Source organism: Trachypithecus francoisi, unplaced genomic scaffold (genome assembly GCF_009764315.1).
Source record: "Trachypithecus francoisi isolate TF-2019V2 unplaced genomic scaffold, Tfra_2.0 Lachesis_group8, whole genome shotgun sequence".
Lineage (NCBI taxonomy): Eukaryota > Metazoa > Chordata > Mammalia > Primates > Cercopithecidae > Trachypithecus > Trachypithecus francoisi.
The window spans coordinates 113867957-113889413 of NW_022681473.1; the positions used below are offsets into that span (position 1 = coordinate 113867957).

Consider the following 21457-nt stretch of genomic DNA (forward strand, 5'->3'; position numbering starts at 1 on the left):
CCCACCCCGCCTTCCAGCGCCTGCGCGCCGCACCGCGGGGGTCCCGGGCGCGGACGCGTGCCCCCCTGAGGAAGCCCATTGGCCAGCGGATAGGGCCAGCACCGCCTCGCGCCTGTGGTGGAAGCACGTGCTGGGGGCGGGAGCAGCGATCGCAGCCATGGCGTCGTTACTGTGGGGAGGCGACGCAGGGGCGGCGGAGAGCGAGCGGCTGAACAGCCACGTAACCGCCACCGAGTCGGGGGGTGCACAGCCGCGGGGGTGGAGCTCCCACTCACAGAGGGAGATCGGCCGGGAGGGGAGGGAGAGCCCGCGAGCGTTCGAAGCGGGGCGTCAGATGCTGGAGGGGAGATGCGGGAAGGGTTTGGAAGAGGGCCACAGAGGGAGACCCCGTCCCCACCCCCGCGAGAGGCAAGACCTTTGGTTAGAAAGGGCAAAAATGGCTACCTCTGGAAATCCAGGGTGGGAACGCAGCTCTGATAGTCCTAGCTGGACCCCGAGTTTTCTGCTCTGCCCGTTTGCTCATTAAGCCTCAGCTTGCTTCCATCCATTTGCCAGCGCGCTTTCCTAGCCCTCCTCCCCTTGTTGGTGCCGTGAGCCCAAGTACTGCCCAACTCTAAACTACAGGCCTAGGAAAGAGAAACTTCATGTACAGGGAATACAGAAAATCTCCAATTTTAGAATGATTCATACAGGAAACCTAACTTCGAAAGCAATCTGCTGCTACCTAATATTGCAAAGGAAACAATACCCGGGTGTCCTTCCCTGAATCCCTCCCAGCCCCTGTGGTAGGGAAGCACTGGGCTGCTTAGGGCTTGCATCCTAATATTGGTTGAAATTTGTGTCTCTCAATAGTTTTCAAACCTCAACCACCCCCGGAAGAACCTTCGGGGTGTCAAGAGTACTACAGTCCGAAACATAGGTGAGTGCTGTTAGGGCAAAGCAGAGCAACCCCAGTGATTAAAAAGCATTGCTTTGCTTTCATCCCGTCCCTGCCAAGTGAGAGACGACGAGTTCTTCAGTGTGACATGCAACACTCTCCATTACCTTCCCAATCATTTCGTCCACTCCTCCATGAAATGACTCTTCTTGCCAGTAGACACTGAAGAGTCAGGAAGAAAATGAATAGTATGCTTTACATTTCTGCTCAGCATTTGTCTTTACTTGTATTGTTTCTCCTCCATCCTTTCCAGATGGTTCTGTTAATAACATCAAAGAAGATGATGAAGATGATATAGGTAGGAGATGAATTCATTTGCATGTATCTACTGGCATTCTGTTTTCATTTATAACTTTAATAGTGTGAGTGAATAATATTATCTCAATTGGAAAAGGCCTGTCTTTGCTCTTGTTTTCTTATAGTGACTATCAGGAGACACACTAAATTAGGAGGAAGGTATATTTATTTATAGGAAGTTGAAATGGAATATGCAGGGATTGGGTTCAGAATTTCCAGCTGTCAAGGATTTGGTCTCATGGAGATGGCCATAGGCTACTTTGAAGTTAGAGGATGGTGAAGTAACAGAGCATAAGAAACTGAATCCTCATAAAGAACGGATTCTCAGTGCTATGTCATTCTTTCTGGAACCTTCTTTTAGAGGAAAAATGAGCGTAGGTGCAATTGCTTGGTATGCAACCACTGAAAGAGCAAGAGCAACTTATTTGTTGTCATTCAGGAAGCTTGATGTCCTCTTTTTTATTTTTGCTTTTCTAGTGGATTTGGCAGCTAATTCACTCTTAAACAAGTTAATCCGTCAGTCCTTAGTAGAATCCAGTCACCGTGTGGAAGTTTTACAGAAGGATCCCAGCTCTCCACTTTACTCAGTAAAGACATTTGAAGAGCTGCGGCTGTGAGTATTTTTACTCTTTTAATATGGGAAAAATACTGAAAAGCACAGAACAAACGAATCTGCTTATAATAAAAACCATCAGGATCTCCTCTTTGTTTTCTGATACTGAATATTTTGTTTTTGTTTTTTGAGACAGAGTCTCACTCTGTCGCCCAGGCTGGAGTGCAGTGACATGATCTCGGCTCACTGCACCTCCGCCTAACAGGTTCAAACGATTCTCCTGCCTCAGCCTCCCGAGTAGCTGGGACTACAGGCATGCACCACCATGCCTGGTTAATTTTTGTTTTAATATTCAGTATTAAAGCGAGATTTGTACATTTCTATGCAATCAAAATATAGCTCAGACCGGGTGCAGTGGCTTATGCCTAAAATCCCAACACTTGGGAGGCTGAGGAGGGCGGATCACCCGAGGGTTAGGAGCTTGAGACCAGCCTGGCTGACATGGAGAAACCCCGTGTCTACTAAAAATACAAAAATTAGCCGAGCATGGTGGCACACACCTGTAATCCCAGCTATGCAGGAAGCTGAAGCAGGAGAATCGCTTGAACCCAGGAGGCCGAGGTTGCAGCAAGCCGAGATCACACCATTGCACTCCAGCCTGGGTGACAGAGCGAGACACCGTCTCAAAAAAAAAAAAAAAAAAAGAAGAAGAAGAAGAAAGGATGTTCTAAAGAAGAACATTAGGATACCCAAGTTGCCTGGTGAATTGAGAACATTTTTGATAGTAAGATATTTTCATCCTGGGATAGATAGCTAAGCTAAGCACTGCCAGATTGCCCCTCTCCATATCAGAACCCAGATTCTAATGACCCAGACATCCTACTTCACCCACTGTAGATAAGTTATAAGTTTTTACTTTCCTGATTATATTTTGTTTCAAATGGTATTAAACTGAATAACTTTCACAAATGGGTTTGCATTCCTTAGGTATTTATCATTTGACGCTAAAAAAATGTATTTTAACAGAAAGAAAAGCGCTGAAACCTACTAAGGCTAAAAATCCAAAATCCTAGTTCCCAGAAGTTTTCTAAGTGGTAGAAAGCCTACCCATGATTTAAGGTGGGCTGCCAGCCCTCTACCAATTAAGCACACACAAATGTGCATGTCATTAAAAGTTGAAGTGTTCTAGTCCATTTGATTTATCGTCATTTTGTCATTTTTCTTAAGTCCCTCAGGAAAGCTGCATTTTGAAACATTGCCTCAGAAGGATAAAGTAATATTGTGTCTTCTACTCCTAGAAAGAACTAATCTAAGAATCACCTAAATAAAAATTTGTCTTTTCTGAAAATTACTGTCAAAAATGTCAATATCATTCGTGAAAAGGAACTAAACAGTAAATGTCACTTAGTTTTCTGCTTAGGCAGAAAATATAACTCTCTCGGCAAATGGATATATTATTTTCATCCAATGAGTTTTTCCTCTTTTGCTTCATTCAACAGAAGGTTTGGCTTAAGGTCTTTACCACTGTCCTTCGCCTAGACTTATGGCATAGCTTATTATTTTAGTGGTCCAGCTCTACAGGTGTGATTGTTTATGTTTGGAAGTTGAGGTATGAATGATCTATCTCCAAATACTAGTTTTAAAGCTCAGCGGCAAAGTGACTTAATTTAGAAATGCACCTTTCAGGTATGTATTTCTGATGCTACTGACCAACTATAAGCTGTGTTTTTGATTTTTTTTTTTTTTTTTTGACAGAAAGGAAGAGTTACTAAAAGGAATCTATGCAATGGGATTTAATAGGCCATCCAAAATCCAAGAGATGGCTCTCCCTATGATGCTGGCACATCCGTGAGTTTCCAGGGTAGTGGTATTCTAACTTGGTTATGTTTAGTTTCTTATTTTCAGTTTATGTCCACTCTCTTGTATTCAGTTTAGCCCAGTGGTCTTCTGTTTTCTGCAGACCCCAGAACCTCATAGCACAGAGCCAGTCTGGAACAGGAAAGACAGCGGCGTTTGTGTTGGCAATGTTAAGCAGAGTTAATGCCTTGGAATTGTTCCCACAGGTAAGGCAAGGCTGAGAGAACACTGGGAACGCTTGCACTACCAGTGCTAATTTAGTAATAGGTGATATTCCTGTGCAATAATATAGTTACTACGGTGATAAAATATTTAGAAAAGACATGTTTTTCATAAAATCATAGAGCATCGGGCAGCAGTATGGGACAGTGATGGAGAGGACAGGCTTTATCGTCTTGAGTAGTTTGAATCCAACCTCCCACTTACTAACTATCTGTCTTAGGCAAGTTAATAAATCTCAGTCTGTTAATCCTTATCTGTAAAGGAATGTATCATAGTTGATCTATTCACCCTTAAATCCTAATACCTAGCACAGCGCCTGGCTTGTAGAAACCACTCATTAAACATTGAATAAAGTCATCATGTGGATTTAATGAAGTAATTTACATTTTTAGCACAGTGCCTGGCATAAGTTAAGCATGCAATAATTACAGCCATCTAGCTGCAGGACCAGAAGGTCATGTAGTCCACCTCACTTTAGCAGAGGAGGACGCTGATGCTTGGAGAGGGAAGTGTCTTTTTTGAGGTCCCCAGAGAGTGGCTGAGTCAAGACTGGCACTGGTACCCGGTTGTACCATTCTCCTAGTGTAGTTTCCTCTCATGAAAAGTATCTGGTCGTCTCTCCCTATTTGCTTGACAAGCTGAGTACCCATATGCATTAAGTGCTGTGGGGACACCAAGGCGCTGTCAGTTAGCTTCCACTCTGATCAGCCAGGTCAGCTATAGGTAAGGCAGAGGAAATCTTACGCATTTAGACAAGTTCAGTGAAATTTATGCTTAGGGTTTGATATTATCAATAAAAATCATGTAGGATAAGTTATGCCTGAGCACATTTTGAAAAATGTGTGTGAAAGGTATTTTTAGCACTTTGGCTATGTTTCCCTCTCACAGATTCCTAATTGACCCATGTAAGTGCATTAGATACCACAGGTTTTTTCCATCAGCATCTTTATTCATCAGCAACCATCATTTTTATGGAGTATGGAATAACAGAGTTTGGGGGAATATTCTGCCCATTATATATTATATTATGTTATATATATCGTATCATGTGTTATAAAGATATAGGTAATATAAACAGATTGGATCAAGCAAGGAGTGTTCCCGAAATAGGCAGTCTTTTTTTTTTTTTTTTTTTGACATGGAGTTTCACTCTGTTACCCAGGCTGGAGTGCAGTGGTACAATCTTGGCTCACTGCAACCTCTGCCTCCTGGGTTCAAGTGATTCTCCTGCCTCAGCCTCCCAAGTAGCTGGGATTACAGGCACCCGCCATCACACCTGGCTAATTTTGTTGTATTTTCAGTAGAGATGGGGTTTTGCCATTTTGGCCAGGCTAGTCTCGAACTCCTGACTTCAGGATCCGCCCACCTCAGCCTCCCAAAGTGCTGGGATTACAGGTATGAGCCACTGCGCTCAGCCTCAAAAATAGACAGACTTTTAATAGCAAATGAGAGCTATGGGATAGAACTCAAACTGTAATTTGTCTTGCATTCATTGATTCCCAGCTTCCCTACATCTCATTCTTCCCCCTCCTATGCCTCCCCCACCCCAAAAAGGGTGACTAGTAACTTGTGTTTCTATATAACCATTTAGAGAGGAATATGTAAAAGGTAGCTGTTTCTCCATTCCTCAGCCCCTTCCTCTTCTCATACTCAATGTTCACCTCAAATCTGTCAACTAGTAAACTGTATCCAATTAAAAATATTTCATTCAACGAAAACCTTCGATTTCCTTTCTGTGTCTCTCCCTGTACAAATTTTTCTTGTAGTTGACATTTGAAAGATGCTTTTAAGAACCTTTCTCCTCCCTTCTTCTCTCTCTATCCCACAGTGCCTCTGCCTAGCTCCTACTTACGAACTGGCTCTGCAAACTGGCCGTGTGGTTGAGCAGATGGGAAAATTCTGTGTGGATGTTCAAGTGATGTATGCCATTCGAGGGAATCGAAGTATGTACCAGTAAGCCAGTCCTGGCTGATTTTTCAAATCCTGGCTTCCCCGCTAATAAGCATTTTATGTAACTTCTTGGCATTCTCATCTCTAAATGGGGGAAATAATAGCACTCATGTCGTAGAGTTGTTATCAGAATTGAGATAATGTTGGTAAAGCATTGTACACAATGCCTGTCACGTAGTAAGGACCCACTAAATGTTAGCCACATCATTTCCACATCCTGCAAGAGGATGCCTTTGTATAGTCCTTACTTCAAGACTTGGTGGTTTTGTGCAGGACAGCTTTTATTTTGGGATTTTTCATTAAACTATTATAAGCTTATCATGGGGAAAAAAGCTTTAAAAGACAAAAAGGTGAAAAGATAGAAGTGAAAATTGTTCTTCATTGCCCTCCAAAAACGTAATCCCAAAGATCACATAGTAAACAGGCAAGCCTTTGTTTTTTGCTTTTTTTTTTTGAGTTCATACAAGCACATACAAATGCCCATATTTATATTTGTTTTCATTGAGTGTTTACAAAAATGGGAGCACTTTTTTCATACTGTTTGTTCCTTTGACTAGCTGCCCAATATTTCATGATTTATTTAATGTAACCTATTGATGGACATTTTGGTTGTGTTCCGTTTGGGGAAGTGCCATTTTTCACAGTTAAAGTTAAGATAAAGTCAGAAATTTATCCTAAAAATTCTGCAGAATCAAAAACCACAGTGACCCTCAGGGTTTCCACTTGGAAAATTATTGCAAACTGTGTTTTTGCTTATGAGCTTTATGTTGCACTGCCCTGAACTGTGACCTGTTGGAGTTGTTTGCATCTGAAGGAGTGCTTAAAACCCTTTTCTCCCCAGTTCCCAGAGGCACCGACATCACTAAACAGATTATAATTGGCACTCCTGGGACTGTCCTAGATTGGTGTTTTAAACTAAAATTGATTGATTTGACTAAGATTCGTGTGTTTGTCCTGGATGAAGCAGATGTGATGATTGACACTCAAGGATTTTCAGATCATAGTATTCGTATTCAAAGGTAATCTTCAGAGTCCTCCTCTCTTCCTCAGCCTTCTGTCCAGACGGGGAATTTCATTTGTTTACTCCTCCACATTATCTCTTTATTGCTTAACTCCTCACCACCTTCACCTCTAAAATAAATTTGGGTTTTTACATTATTTTCACCAGTTCAAGAGTCCCTCAGACTGCTATAGTTTTCCAGCTTCATCAGTTTGCAATCTTGCCTGAGTGCTTTACTTTTGCAACACAGCTTACAGATGGACTCTATTAATATATAGTGCATCTGCACCAAATTTGCCAATATGTTCTATATTTTGGCCAGAATTCTGCAGAGGATCTGTTAAAGCCTGGTGAGAATACAATGGATAATTGAGATAGAGTAGAGGACACAGTAATGTGGGATCAGGAGGCTGGTAATCTAGTCCTGACTTTCCCTCTTAATTTATAAAAAGCCGTGTCGTTTTCCTAGGCCTCTCTATCAGGATCACCTGAGAGATTTAAAACTACAGATTACCGGACCCAGCCTCAGACTTACTGAATGAGAGTTTCTGTAAGTGGGATTTAGGAATCTGTGTCGCGTATTTTTTAATGAAGTATTACATACTCAATGTTAAATTCAATTAGTATTGAAAGACTTGTAATGAAAAACAGTAACCCCTTGCTCCAACCTGAAGAGAATACTTCTTTTCTGATATTAACCTTCATACCTTTAAATAATATTTTCATACTGCTGTTTCCTGATGTATAGTCATTGTCAACTAATTTCCCATTATAGGAAGTGGGAATTGAGGTCTTTGAAAACACCACCCATTCTACCTTTCCTATCCCCCCATCACCTCTCTGTAATTATGCCATGAATTAGGTCACATTAACCGTCAGTATTGATATCATGTGACAGTGTAAGGATTGTTCACTGCTGAGCCAAACAGCATATTATTATAATTACAGTTACCCCTCTGTATCCACAAGGGATTGGTTCCTGGACCCCCTGCACATACCAAAATCTGTGGATGTTCAAGTCCCTGACGTAAAATGTTACAGTATTTGCATATAACTTATCCTCTTGTGTACTTTAAATCATTTCTAGGTTATTTATAATGACAAGAAAAAAGTCTGTATACATTCAGTAGGAGCACAATTTTTTTCCAAATATTTTTGATCCACAGTTGTTTGAATCCACAGATGTAGAGCCCGCAGATACAGATACCACTAATGTAAAGGGCTGCTTTTCTTGTAAAGCTTTTTCTTCTAGAAGTAATCATTGCTTTTACTTTTTTTTTTCATTTAGTTAGTATCACTGTGTAAGGATCTTTAATTTTCCCTTAGCTATTCTGTTGTATGTGTCATATGTCTGTGATATCTCCAAATAGTAAAATAAAATTTAAAAATCCATCCATTTCTCGGCTGGGCACGGTGGCTCACACCTGTAATCCCAACACTTTGGGAGGCCGAGGCAGGTGGATCACAAGGCTAGGAGATGGAGACCATCCTGGCTAACACGGTGAAACCCCGTCTCTACTAATAATACAAAAAAATTAGCTGGGCATGGTGGCGGGCGCCTGTAGTCCCAGCTCCTCAGGAGGCTGAGGCAGGAGAATGGCGTGAACCCGGGAGGCGGAGCTTGCACTAAACGGAGATCGCACCACTGCACTCCAGCCTGGGCGACAGAGGGAGACTCCATCTCAAACAACAACAACAACAAAAAATCCATCCATTTCTCTTTTTTCCTGCCGATATTCCAAGCTCCCTCTCTCCAGCTTCAGTCTGGTGGATCTGCTATACAGCTGTCATCATGGGGTTTTTCCTTTACTCACTTAAGTTTTAAATCTCCTATATCTTGGGTCATTTCTTTTGGAGTACTTCCTCAGTATGCTGGAGTATATTTTCTAATGCCTTCCTGAAAAATAATGTAAAAGATTTATTTTTCAGCTCTTACATGTCTGAAAATGTCCTTATTATACCGGTAAATTTGATCTTTTGGCTAATAGTTTGCCTAGATAGGAATCCTATGTCATTCTCTCTCTAAATTCAGAGGAATGTACAAAACAGAAAAGTTTTTAAAAATAATTATAATATATAATTAATATCCTCAGCTTCTACTGTTGTTACTGAAAAGTTTAATGTCACCCTGATCTCCAAGCTTTTATTTATGACCTTTTTTTTTTTTTCTCTCACTAGAAGCATTGGCGGTCTTCTTTCTTTATAGTATTCTGAAAGTTTTCAATATCATACTTTGGTTCAGGTCTTTTTCCATTCATCATACTAGACACATACTGCACCCTTTCATTCTCAAAACCTGGGCCTGCCAGTTCTGGGAACATTTCTTAAGTTATCTCTTTCCCTAGAGTGACCAACTTTTTAGAGAGCCCATCTGGAACACAATCATAACAATCCAAAAATATAACGATATAAAATAGAAGAAATAATCATACACAGGGCTATTATTTTGTTGTTTCCTTCCATTTGTCATTAAAATAACACAGTCATTGAGCATTCTGTTTCTGTCTCAATCACACTAGTGGTATTCTCTGATTTTTTCATATAGCTTCCTCTTCTTGCGTTACACATGTAGGATCTTCTGTTGTCTCTCTGAGAACATTAATTCTAGTATTTTAAAAATTTTTTCTGTTTTAACGTCTCTGAATTATCCAAGTTTCCTTTTTGTTTCCTATAGCCTCTTTCACAGCAGAATGTTCCTCTTCATATGTGGTGACACTTAGATGTCTTTCACGATCTAGGGTGAGAAGCTAAAATTCCAGTGGACAGCTCTGTGTGCATGGCTGGGGCTGTAACTTGGGAAGCCCACTGTGTGTTAATTGTCATCTGGAGGTCTTTAGGACTATGTAATGTCTTTGTTCTCTTATCTGGGGGATAGACCCTTGGTTGCTGACATTCTGGGAGCAAGGCGGGGGAACAGGCTGAGAGGGCCGTCCTATTTAATGTACATATTTTCACTTGATCTCCTCTTTTCGGCCATATGTTTTGCCCCCACTTTCTACTACGGCTTGTATCCCCAAATCTGGAATTTCTGCACAGAATAAACATCTAATCTCCTACTTCCACAGGCCTATCTACCTAAAGTAGAGGGATCCACCTGCCCCTTATACATGTTTTCTGCCTCAGCCTTCCTATTTAAAATAATTTTGAGCAGAGATCAAAGGAGGTTCCCTCCTTGTCATCCTCTTACCAATAGGTTGGTTTGTTTTATATAACAGCAAATGAGAAATTCAAAACTCCAGGAAATATTAGTAGTGAAAAAGGGCTTTCTTTGTTTCTTTTCTTTTTTCTTTTTTCTTTTGAGACGGAGTCTCGCTCTGACGCCCAGGCTGGAGTGCAGTGGCGCCACCTTGGCTCACCGAAAACTTTGCCTCGCAGGTTCAAGCAATTCTCCTCCCTTAGCCTCAAGAGTAGCTGTAGCTGGGATTACAGGCACGTGCCACCACACCCAGCTAATTTTTGTACTTTTAGTAAAGATGGGGTTTCTCCATGTTGGCCAGTTTGTTTATGACCCAAAAAAAGGTAATAAAGAAAAGCCTGGAGATCAGGATGACATTAAGTTCAAGGCCAGGTCTCGAGTTCCTGGCCTCAAGTGATCCACCCACCTCAGCCTCCCAAAGTGCTGGGATTACAGGTGTGAGCCACCATGCCTGGCCCCAAAAAGGGCTTTCTAAGAAAGTCTCCTTTATTTTATACTCAAGAGAATATTAAGTAATAATTAGAGCATTTATGCTGGTTGATCAGCCCTCCATTGTTATAGTCTTCCTTCCTTTTGCTTAAAACAAGTTAAACCAGTGATGTCCAACAGAAACTTAATGCAAACCACATGTATAATTTTAAATTTTCTAATAGCCACATCCAAAAAGGAAGACGTGAAATTAATAAATATATATATTATTTAACCTATTGCACCAAAATATCCTTTCAACAAGTAATCTATATAAAAATTATTAATGAGATATTTTACATTCTTTTTTCATACTAAGTCTTCAAAATCCAGTGTGTTCTACAGAATATCCCATGATTTTCTTGCGTTATATAATTTGCATAGATTTTTTCTTTGTGAATAACAATCCAAACTCTTAAACTTTCACTAAGCTTCAAACTAGACTACTTCTCCGCAATATTTATCGCAGTAACATGGCCCAAGCCTTAGGATATAAATCCTTGTGCAATCTTTCTCCAGATGCAGGATGGTGACCCAGCAGGTGGCCAAGAGGCCCTAGCATGTGGAATGCAGAGATTTCCTCATGTTTTCTAATATATGCCCTGTTTTCAGTTCTTTCCCCCTGATTCTCTGGCTCCTGGAGCTCGCAGATCCTAGACCTCGGTGGTTCTGAGGGAACAGTTAGCTACGTTTTCATCAACATTCTGTTCTGCAGTGCTCATGGTATAGCTTCATCCACTTTCTAATTTACCACCCCTTCCATCTTCCAAAAATGTATTTAGATAACCTATCCAACCAGTTTCTCTTCTCCCATTCTCCATGTTTTTCGTGGATTCTTTTTATCTCTTTATGATCACATTAGTGGGATGTGGGCAGCTGAGACGATAACACAGGTAGACAGTCTCACATAATTGAACAGAGGTCTATCGGATTGTTATTTGATGATCGAGACCCTAGTCTTAAAATTGAGTTAGAGAATCACTGGACTATATGGTCTCTTTCACTCCCTTTTAGCACTAACAGTTTATTCTTCAAAGTGCTCTGTCTCCCTCTCAAAAGAGCTGATTTCCCTCAGGTCTCTCTCGTTTATTTTGTTTTAAAACGTTAACTTTTTATTGATGTATGAAGTATATACAGAGAAATACATGATAAGTGTACCACTGAGTGATTTATCACAAGAAGTCATGCTCTTCTAACAGCAGCCCAGATGAAGGAATAACATTTTACCAGCACCCTAGAATTTCCTTAATAACCCCTTTCTGCTCACTGGTCCCTCTCTTTACCCAAGGATTAGCCTCTATCCTAACTGCTAACTCCACAAATTGATTTCACCTGTTCTTTAACTTTATGTGCATCAGCCCTGTATTCATTCTGTGTTCAGAATGAGTACATTTTAGTCACTGTATTTTCCCCTGTTGCTCCCCTTTAATTTGTATCTAGTTCTTCCCATTCTGAATCAAGTTAGTTGTGGCTGTTCTTTCCCTCCCAAGATATATAATGCCTGCTGTCAAATAACTGGCTCTGTTTCCTTCGTCTCCATTTACCTTTGTGTGAGATTATAATTATAAAGAGCATCTAGTCTACCCCTCTTGTGACTGCGTGAGTCTGCCTCTCCTAAAGAGGAAATTGGCATGAGAAACCTCAGACCCTCCAGAATATATACCTAAACTTTGCCCTAAGCTCCACATTCTGTTTATATACTTTTCTAAATTCTTGGTGGCAAGGAGGGGCAGGACCTTGGCTATCTGCCTGGAGATACAGCTGGTCGTTGCAGGCAGCACCTCACGTGGAATAGGGCTGTGTGCAGCGGCTGATGGCAGTGGCATGAAGTGCTTGAAGAAGAGTGACGGGATGGCAGCCAGGTGACAGCCTTCTCTCCTCTGTCACAGAGCTCTACCCTCCGAATGCCAAATGCTCCTCTTTTCAGCAACCTTTGAGGACTCCGTGTGGCACTTTGCTGAACGAATCATCCCTGACCCTAATGTTATCAAGTTACGCAAAGAAGAGCTTACCCTGAACAACATCCGGCAATATTACGTGTTGTGTGAGCACAGGAAAGACAAATACCAAGCTCTGTGCAACATTTATGGCAGCATCACCATTGGCCAGGCCATCATCTTCTGCCAGGTACACTCTGTGGGTGTGTCTTCATCGTGCCCAGATATGCCTACAGGGAGAGGTGGGGGACGATAATAAGTGCCCTGTAGCCAGGCACCATGTTCAGCACTTCTTGTGTGTCTCCAGTTTAATCTTCAGAACAGCTCTAAATCTCTAAATAGAAATTACCTGTATTTTATGGGTGAAACATAAAAAGGTTAATGGAATAGGATCTTCAAAGTGATGTTAAACACAGGGCCTTCTTTCAGAGGGACTGCTTCTGACACTTCCCCATTTCAGTTTATGTTTATTGTACCTTGCACAGACACCCTTTATCAGGTGAAGGATGTTATTCATCATTAACAGCACCCCATTTTTATGTTTGCTTTTTGCTTTCTGACATTCTCATGTTCGTGTGTTTTATTTTCTCACTACCCCGTAAACACTCTAAGCTTCATGAGAGCAGGGTCTCCTCTCTCTCATTCACTCCCATATCCACTGCACTAGACCAGCACCTGTCTGGCACGTGGACAGCACCAAAAACATATTTGTAGAATAAAAGAAAGCTCTGCCACTGGCTAACCATGCAACCTTAGGCAAGTTACATAACATTTTTAAGCTTTGAGAGTTTTGTCTGTTTGTGTTTTATTTATTTATTTTTTATTTTTTATTTTTTATTTTTTTTTGTGATGGAGTCTCACTCTGCTGCCCAGGCTGGAGTGCGATGGCACAATCTCAGCTCACTGCAATCTTCGCCCCCTGGGTTCAAGCGATTCTCCTGCCTCAACTTCCCGAGTAGCTGAGCTTACAGGTGCCTGCCACCACACCCGGCTAATTTTTGTATTTTTTTAGTGTAGACGGGGTTTCACCATGCTGGCCAGGCTGGTCTCGAACTTCCGACCTCAGGTGATCCACCCGGCTCGGCCTCCCAAAGTGCTGGGATTACAGGTGTGAGCCACTGCACCTGGCCTGTTTTTAATTTTTTAAATGAAACTAGGTTGCTACTTCATTAATTTGTTGTGAAAACACGTGACCCTCACAGTAATGCACGTAAAGATTTCAGCCAGATGTCTGGCACATGGGAAACAAGCACTCTTAGAGTGTCTGTTGTTGCCATTGTTACATGATATCATTTTGTCATCATAGCACATGTGAGGTAGGTGTAGCACATTTATCTCCATTTCGTGGGTGAGAAAGCCAGAGGTCTGACTGGTGGAGAGAATGGGAGCCTTAGAAGCACAGACAGAGGGAGGATGCCATGCCACATTTTAAGGCCGTCGAGGACTGAGGGAGAGGTGAAACTAAACTCCTCTGCAGCCCTCTCCTACCCCCGCCCTGCATGCAAGATGTCACAAGCACAGCTAGGCTGCTCTGCTTAATCTTGGGGTGCTGTGGTGGGTTTTGCTTTTTTACATAGACTCGTCGAAACGCTAAGTGGTTGACCGTGGAGATGATCCAGGATGGCCACCAGGTGTCTTTGTTGAGCGGGGAACTGACCGTGGAGCAGCGAGCTTCCATCATTCAGAGGTTTCGGGATGGGAAAGAGAAGGTTCTCATAACAACCAATGTTTGCGCCCGAGGTGTGTGTTTTGAGTCAGGTCTTGAGTTCTAACTTGCATATGATAAAATGCATTCTTTTTAAGTGTACAGTTTCGTGAGTTTCGACGAACATGCAATCATGCAGCTATCACTGTCATCAAAATATAGAGCATCTCCATCTCCCCAGTTTCCTCACACTCCTTTCAGCCAGTCTCCCTTCCCATCCCATCCCATGGCCCCTGACAACTACTGATCAGATTTCTGTCTCCATATTTTTGGAGACACAGAATCAAATCATACTGTATATAGCCTTTGTGTGACTTCTTCCACCTGACATAATGCTCATAATAATACTAATGAATCTCATTAGTATTATTACATGCACCAGCAGTTCATTTCCTTTTAATTACTGCTAGTATTCTATTGATAGTTCATCTGTTCACCAGTTGATGGACATTTGGATTGTTTTCAGTTTGGGGCTATACTTAACAAGGCAGTAATAAAAATTCATGTGTAGGTCTTTATTTAGAGATATGCTTTCATTTCTCTTGGGTAAATATCTGGGAGTGGGATTGTTGGGTCCTGTGATAAGTATACATTTAGCTTTATAAGAAGCTGTAAAACTCTTCCAGTTGCCAGCAATTGCTAACGTCACTCTTAATTTTAACCATTCTAGTAGATGTATACTGGGATCTTATTGTGGTTTTAAGTTGCATTTCTCTGATAACTAATAATGTTGAGCATCTCTGTGGAGTTTCTGATTTTAAAAGTGTTGACTACTGGTGAAAAAAAAAATCCTTTGTTTTTTCAAGAGAAGGGCCTTCCTGCATTCTTCATCCCTCCTAAATCATTGCTTGGACTCCATACTCAAACCACATTTCCTGGTTAATTCTTAGTTTAGCACACAGACCTGACAACCTGCCGTGCTAGGAGTGGATGCTGAGCTCTGCTCTTGGGAAGGGTATCCTGAAAAAAGGATGAGGTTCCTATCCCTTAGGAGCTCACAGTCTAGACTCTCACCTCTCTACACTGGTGCTGTTCAGTAGAGCTTTCTGCAGTGATGGAGATGTTCTATTCTGTGCTCTTCAGTTGGTAGCCACTAGCCATATTGGCTCTTGAGCACTTGAAATGCGGTTCGTGTGACTGAGGAACTGAATTTTTCCACTAACCATATTGGCTCTTGAGCACTTGAAATGTGGCTAGTGTGACTGACAAACTGAATTTTTAATTTTATCTAATTTAAATATAGCCACATGGTGCTAACATTTACCATATTGGACAGCATAACTCTAGACCCTAGAGGAAGGAAGGCACAGAGAGCTCCAGCTCAAGGCACAGTGCAAGGAGTGCAAGGATCCTGACCTGGACAGTTTGTTAATGTTGAGAAGGAAGGCACAGTGGGGAGGGGAAGTGCAGAAGTCTTCCGAGGCAGCCTTCAATCTGAAAGGTTTTGCAGGGCGGGTGCGGTGGCTCACGCCTGTAATCCCAACACTTTGGGAGGCCGAGGCGGGTGGATTGCTTAAGGTCAGGAGTTCAAGACCAGTCTGACCAACATGGTGAAACCGTGTCTCTACTAAAAATACAAAAATTAGCCAGACACAGTGATGACCACCTGTAATCCCGGCTACTCAGGAGGCTGAGATGGGAGTATCGCTTGAACCCGGGAGGCAGAGGTTGCAGTGAGCCAAGATCGTACCACTGCACTCCAACCTGGGTTACAGAGCGAGACTCCATCTCAAAAAGAAAAAAAAAAAGGAGAAGAAGAAGAGAAAAAGAAAAGTTTTGCAGGAAGGGTAGCAGTTCAGTTGAATGAGAATTTACGTTTGTTCAGGAAATGGCCAGACCTTGACCAGAGTGTTGTATTTGTGAGTCAAGAGAGAAAGAGATGAGACTTTAGGTGGTTTGAGGTCTTGAATTGCTTGTACTTTTCCTGTACAATTTGGGCAGTGGGTTTTGAACACAGGTGTGCTGGACATTGCTCTGGCGACCATCATAGGAGAGATGAGAGGAGTAGGGGAAGAGAGTGGTGAGAAATCAGTCTGGAAGTTGTTATAACTGCTGAGGTAAGGGCTTGAAAAGACCTGACCAGAACAGTAGCCATGAAATGGAGCAGAGCCAGAGCCCCATGGTGGGTAAGCAGGTGTGAGACTACAGGGCCTGCTGGGGACTTGGTACAGCAGGAGTAGAGATGAGCGGGTGGCTCTGTGGGCTTGGTGAGGGCACCTCTCCACCACACACACACACACACACGCACACATGCCTTGTGTATATTTACATTTCTGTAGCATTCTCTATGGACACTGTTATGTAGCATCAAGACATCACAGCATGCAAGCATCACAGCATGCAAGCAAACTTCCTAACCAAAGTACCCGTCCCAATTACATAAGCCCAGGTTGGATTTCTAAATTTTCTCTGTAAATACGAATTCCCTTGGCAAACATGGTATTTGAATGGCCCGTGTCCTGAGGAAAGCATTGCAGGACCCTCTGGTGTTTTTCCTCTTCTAGGGATTGATGTGAAGCAGGTCACGATTGTTGTGAACTTTGATCTCCCTGTAAAACAAGGAGAGGAGCCAGACTATGAGACCTACCTCCACCGCATAGGGCGGACAGGGCGCTTTGGGAAGAAGGGCCTTGCCTTCAACATGATTGAAGTGGATAAGCTGCCCTCGCTCATGAAAATCCAGGACCACTTTAGTAAGTAGCACCACCCTCACAATATGACCTGTAGACCTGCCGGTCTGACAGCCATGATGTGTGCTGGAGAGCTCATGAGAGTAGTGGCAGCAGAATGCATGAACTGGAAAGCTTCTGCTTCACAGGACCAGGGTTCTAATATGAGACAGATGATTAAATAGTGCTTATATGGTAATTAAAAATTATTTTGATCAAGTAGAATTAATATGAGCTCAGGCTGAGTGCGGTGGCTTACACCTGTGACCCCTGCACTTTGGGAGGCCAAGGCAGTCAGATCGCGAGGTCAGGAAATCCGGACCATCCTGGCCAACATGGTGAAACCCCATCTCTACTAAAAATACAAAAATTAGCTGGGCGTGGTGGTGGGCACCTGTGGTCCTAGCTGCTGGGGAGGCTGAGGCAGGAGAATCACTTGAACCCGGGAGGCAAAGGTTGCAGTGAGCTAAGGTCATGCAACTGCACTCCATCCTGGCAAAAGACCTAGACTCCATCTCAGAAAAAAAAAAAAAATAGAGCTGATATTTACATGTTATAACTCATTCTGGAGTCAGAATTTCACATCTTGTGAAGGCAGAGCAGATTGTGGAGCAGATTTTCACATCTTATAAAGAAATCCCCTAAGCAAAGTAGTAACATCCTTTAAGATTCTCTTCAGTTCTCTTTTACTTATGCTTTTTCCCTCCTCTTGCCCACCCTCCCAAACGGGAAAGTCCTAAATTCTGAAGTCTGCGGCCTTTCCTCCAGCCCCCATCTAAACAAGGCAGGCTCTGATGACGGCCTGCTGGAACTCTGGACTGGCGGATTTCTCTGATGGAAACTCCAAAGGTCCCATGGCTCGAATTGTCCCGTGCCCCACAGCCCATGGATCTGGCTGAGGAGCAGGGGAGGAGGAACACCTTCCAGGACAGTGGTACTTAACCTTTGTAGAAAGCAATAAGCGCTCTCCCCAGGGAAATGCACGTAGGCACACACAGGCCATTTGGAATATAATTTTCCTAGGTTGGTAGACTGACTGTAGCGCATCCACCGACCTTTCAGGGAAGTAGGTTAAGTGCCCCTGTGCTAGGCTAACTGGGGAGGACAGGGTGAGGAAGATGCGTTAAGGCCACTGTTGCTATGGTGAGCTCCTAAGGCCCTGGTCTCAGGCAGTGACTGCAGTAGAAGAGCCTCAGTCCCTCCCAGGCTCTCCTCACTTCCACTCTGGCCTTCTTTGCCCCAGTGTATCTAGATACATGCATTCCATGGTCTGTGGCACTTGATGCTGTTTGAGTTAGTCTTGGTCAGTGACTTTGACACCCTTCCTTCCTTATGTTCCTATATCAGGGCTTTCTATACAAGGTATCACTGTCTTCAGAAATCTGGATGGAATGAAGTTCCAGTTAGACCCTGACGTAACACTGGTTCTGTTCTCTTTTGTTCTTTTAGACAGCAGTATTAAACAACTCAACGCTGAAGACATGGATGAAATTGAAAAGATTGACTACTGAAGAAAGAACTTTATTGTTTGTGCAATATCCTAGTTTATGTGAGAACATCTCAGTGGGTTTTGAAGGTAGTTTTTTTATGTTGGGCTTTTTCGACATGAAACTGTCACAGATGGCAAAATAAATGTCACTGTATTTAGTGTTAAGACATGAGGTCTTTTTGAAACCAAATTGATGTGAAGCTTGTGATCCTTTTGAATAAAAAAAAAAAGCAAGATTATTTCTTATTCTAATCTTTGTACAGGTAATATCTCAATGTGGGCTACTGTGTGTTTTTGGATTTGGTTTTTACAAGCTGAGCAGCTCGTGCCTCTCGGGAGCATCTTACTGTGTCACGAGAGGGCGGTAGAGCTTCGCTGATTTTGGAAGCTGAGCGGGTAGGAGAAAGCCCCGTGTCTTCAGACCTCGTTCACAGGTGCCCTTTCCAGCCATTTGTGCCTTTCCGCGCTCCTCACCTTAAACTCCCCCATGCATGCATGTGCATGTTCTTAAGTGAAAGTACAGATTAAAACTTTTAAAAAGTGAAACCATTAGGAAGAAAGACTATTTTGCTTCTTTAATGTTTCAAGGGACATACAGAATTTCAGAATATTTTTCTATTTTGCTTCTTACTGTCTTCAAATTAGAGAAGATTTCTCCCTCATCATTTATTTCATGGTCTCTAAAAGTGCGGCTTTATTATGGGCATTTCTTAAAAGCAGTCGGTGGAGGGTAAAAAAAAAACCCACATACCTTATTAAAGAAGTAACATTTCAGAGAGCAAAAATTTTTTTTGTTTTTAAGCATTTAAAGGTATATCTGAGAATCCTGGACATTTTCCCACAAGTCCCATTGAGATACGTTTTAATTTTTCGTATTTCCTACTCAAAAGTAAAGTGTAGTGAGCTTGAGAAAATGGGGTAAATAGAGAGCTGATACCAGCTCTGTCATGGCACCAGACTGCACCAGTGGCTGCAGTGAGCGCCCCTGTCACCGGTGGGATGGTGGTTCCTGGCATATCTATTTTGATATTCCTCTTCCATGTCACCCTGCCCGTGTTTTCTCCCAGAGAGCAGGGCTCAGAAATACATAAAAATCATCACGTGGCTGGGTGCAGTGGCTCACACCTGTAATCCTAGCACTTTGGGAGGTCAAGGCGGGCGGATCACGAGGTCAGGAGTTCAAGACCAGCCTTACCAACATGGTAAAACCCCTTCTCTACTAAAAATACAAAAATTAGCCAGGGGTGGTGGTGCGTGCCTGTAATCCCAGCTACACAGGAGGCTGAGGCAGGAGAATTGCTTGAACCTGGGAGGCTGAGGTTGTAGTAAGCCGAGATCATGCCACTGCACTCTAGCCTGGGCGACAGAGTAAGACTCTGTCTCAAAAAAAAAAAAAAAAAAAAAACCCTCCCTCATTTAGCAACAGATATTTATTGTGTACCCTTTATGCTACACACCAGGGAAAAGGAGGTGAGTGAGATACAACTGCCATGTTGGAATTCAGAGCCTAATGGCAGAGACCTAGAATAAGCCAGCATGATAACAGACTGTGCAAAAGCAAGCGGGCCCAGGTCACTAGTGGGCCCGGGTCACTAGTGTAGCACAGAGGAGGGACCCTAATGCCATCTAGGTCAGCTTCGAGAGGAGAGGACACTCAGGATCTACGACAGGAGAGCAGGATGTCTTCAACTACGCCTTTTCAGCGTGGACTTCCCAGCAACTTTCTAACCTGAGTCTATGAGAGGAGGTGTTCCAGACGCAGCTCATCATCATTACCTGGAGAGCCCGGGGAACAAAATACAGATTTCCTTCCCCATGCAGATGAAACCAGACTCTCCGAGGGCAGAGCCCAGAAATACCCGCTTCCATAAGGAGCCACAAGCACAGGTAGAGCAGTGGTACTGAAGACGGCCGTCCCGGGGGAGACCCTCAGGCAGAAAGGCCCTCGGGGACAAAACTTGTAAGACGTGGAACTCCTGCTGCTCGGTGTCCATCCTGGTTCTCCTTATCCTACATCTGCCGTCCTCTCTGGACTGGAAGCTGGTGATCACTCTTGTCCGCTCAATACTCCTAACACAGTGCCCAGTGCATCCTAGGCGTCCAAGGAACTTTTGTCTTTGTTGAGTAAATTTTTTTTCTTTTGCCACTTCCTCATTCACTAATAATTTTTTTGAGGTTTTCCATCCTAGTTTTGAACCCCAATTATATGGCACAGGATGAATGAGCATGGTAAGTATATCCAGACACTTTGTTCTCTTACTATTCGAGAATCGAGTTGGACTTTCCACCATGCTCAGCTCAGCCTTGGGGCGTCCTAAAGAAAACGTTACCACTTCCCTTTCCAGTGTAAACTCTGGTAAGATCTCCACCAGTTACCCTCACGAGTGTCCTCGGTAATTTCTGTTTGACAGCTGTTCCCACGGGTCTGCATGCACTGGGCATTTTTCTGCGTTCCCCTTTGCCCCCTCCTCACATCCCTTTGTCTCGCCACCTAGGAGGCAGGAAAGCCATCCTGTATCACAGCTGCATTAACACAAACTGGCTAGTTTGGTGAGTCAACAATCCAAAGGCTGTTTTCTGCAGCGTGCGGTTCCTTGTCAGAGCTGTAAGCAATTTTCCTGTCTTCCTGCATGGCTTGGCCAAGGTCATCTCTCTCAATGCCTGCCTGAGAACAAAGTAGATAAAGAGGCAAGGAAACACCAGGTGATTTCAGTGCAACTGTGAGCTGGGTTAATCAGCTGTATATTTCTTGGCACCAAAGACTAAACCAAATCCATTAAGTTGATCTTGGCCGGCTTAATACTGTTAGCATATTGAAATTCATGATTACGTAGAGCAGGGCTGTGACTTCCAGTGGGTGAGTGAACACCTCGCCTGGAACACGGCTGCTATGATGTTAGGTGCTGGATCTAAGGCAACCATGAATAATAGGAAAGGCAAATGAGTTGGTCATAGTCTGCTAGGATGTGTGACAGCTGCTTCTCAAGAGACATTATTGCTTTTGGTCATGAGAAAGTGTTGATCCTCCTCAGCAAAGCTCGGTCACCATGAAAGCTGCTGGCAGTCTCTGCACATATGACCAACAGTGGAAAATCTTAGAGGAGTGATGGGGGCGGTGGATGATGAGCAGTACCTTTCCAGACACCAGAGAGAGAGAGGCTGGTTTTGTCAAGCCTT

General features: G+C 43.0%; 1 protein-coding gene across 1 annotated transcript; it reads left to right on the forward strand.

Moving 5' to 3' along the window:
- The first annotated feature begins 14 nt into the window (after window positions 1-14).
- Window positions 15-18532, forward strand: DDX25 (DEAD-box helicase 25). Its single transcript, XM_033204465.1, has 12 exons — window positions 15-220; window positions 853-919; window positions 1191-1235; window positions 1712-1847; window positions 3543-3635; window positions 3748-3850; window positions 5695-5809; window positions 6658-6835; window positions 12370-12607; window positions 13995-14157; window positions 16627-16815; window positions 18241-18532. Exons 1-12 carry the CDS (start codon window positions 158-160, stop codon window positions 18300-18302), a joined length of 1452 nt encoding a protein of 483 aa, XP_033060356.1. The 5' UTR covers window positions 15-157; the 3' UTR covers window positions 18303-18532.
- The last annotated feature ends 2925 nt before the right edge of the window (window positions 18533-21457 follow it).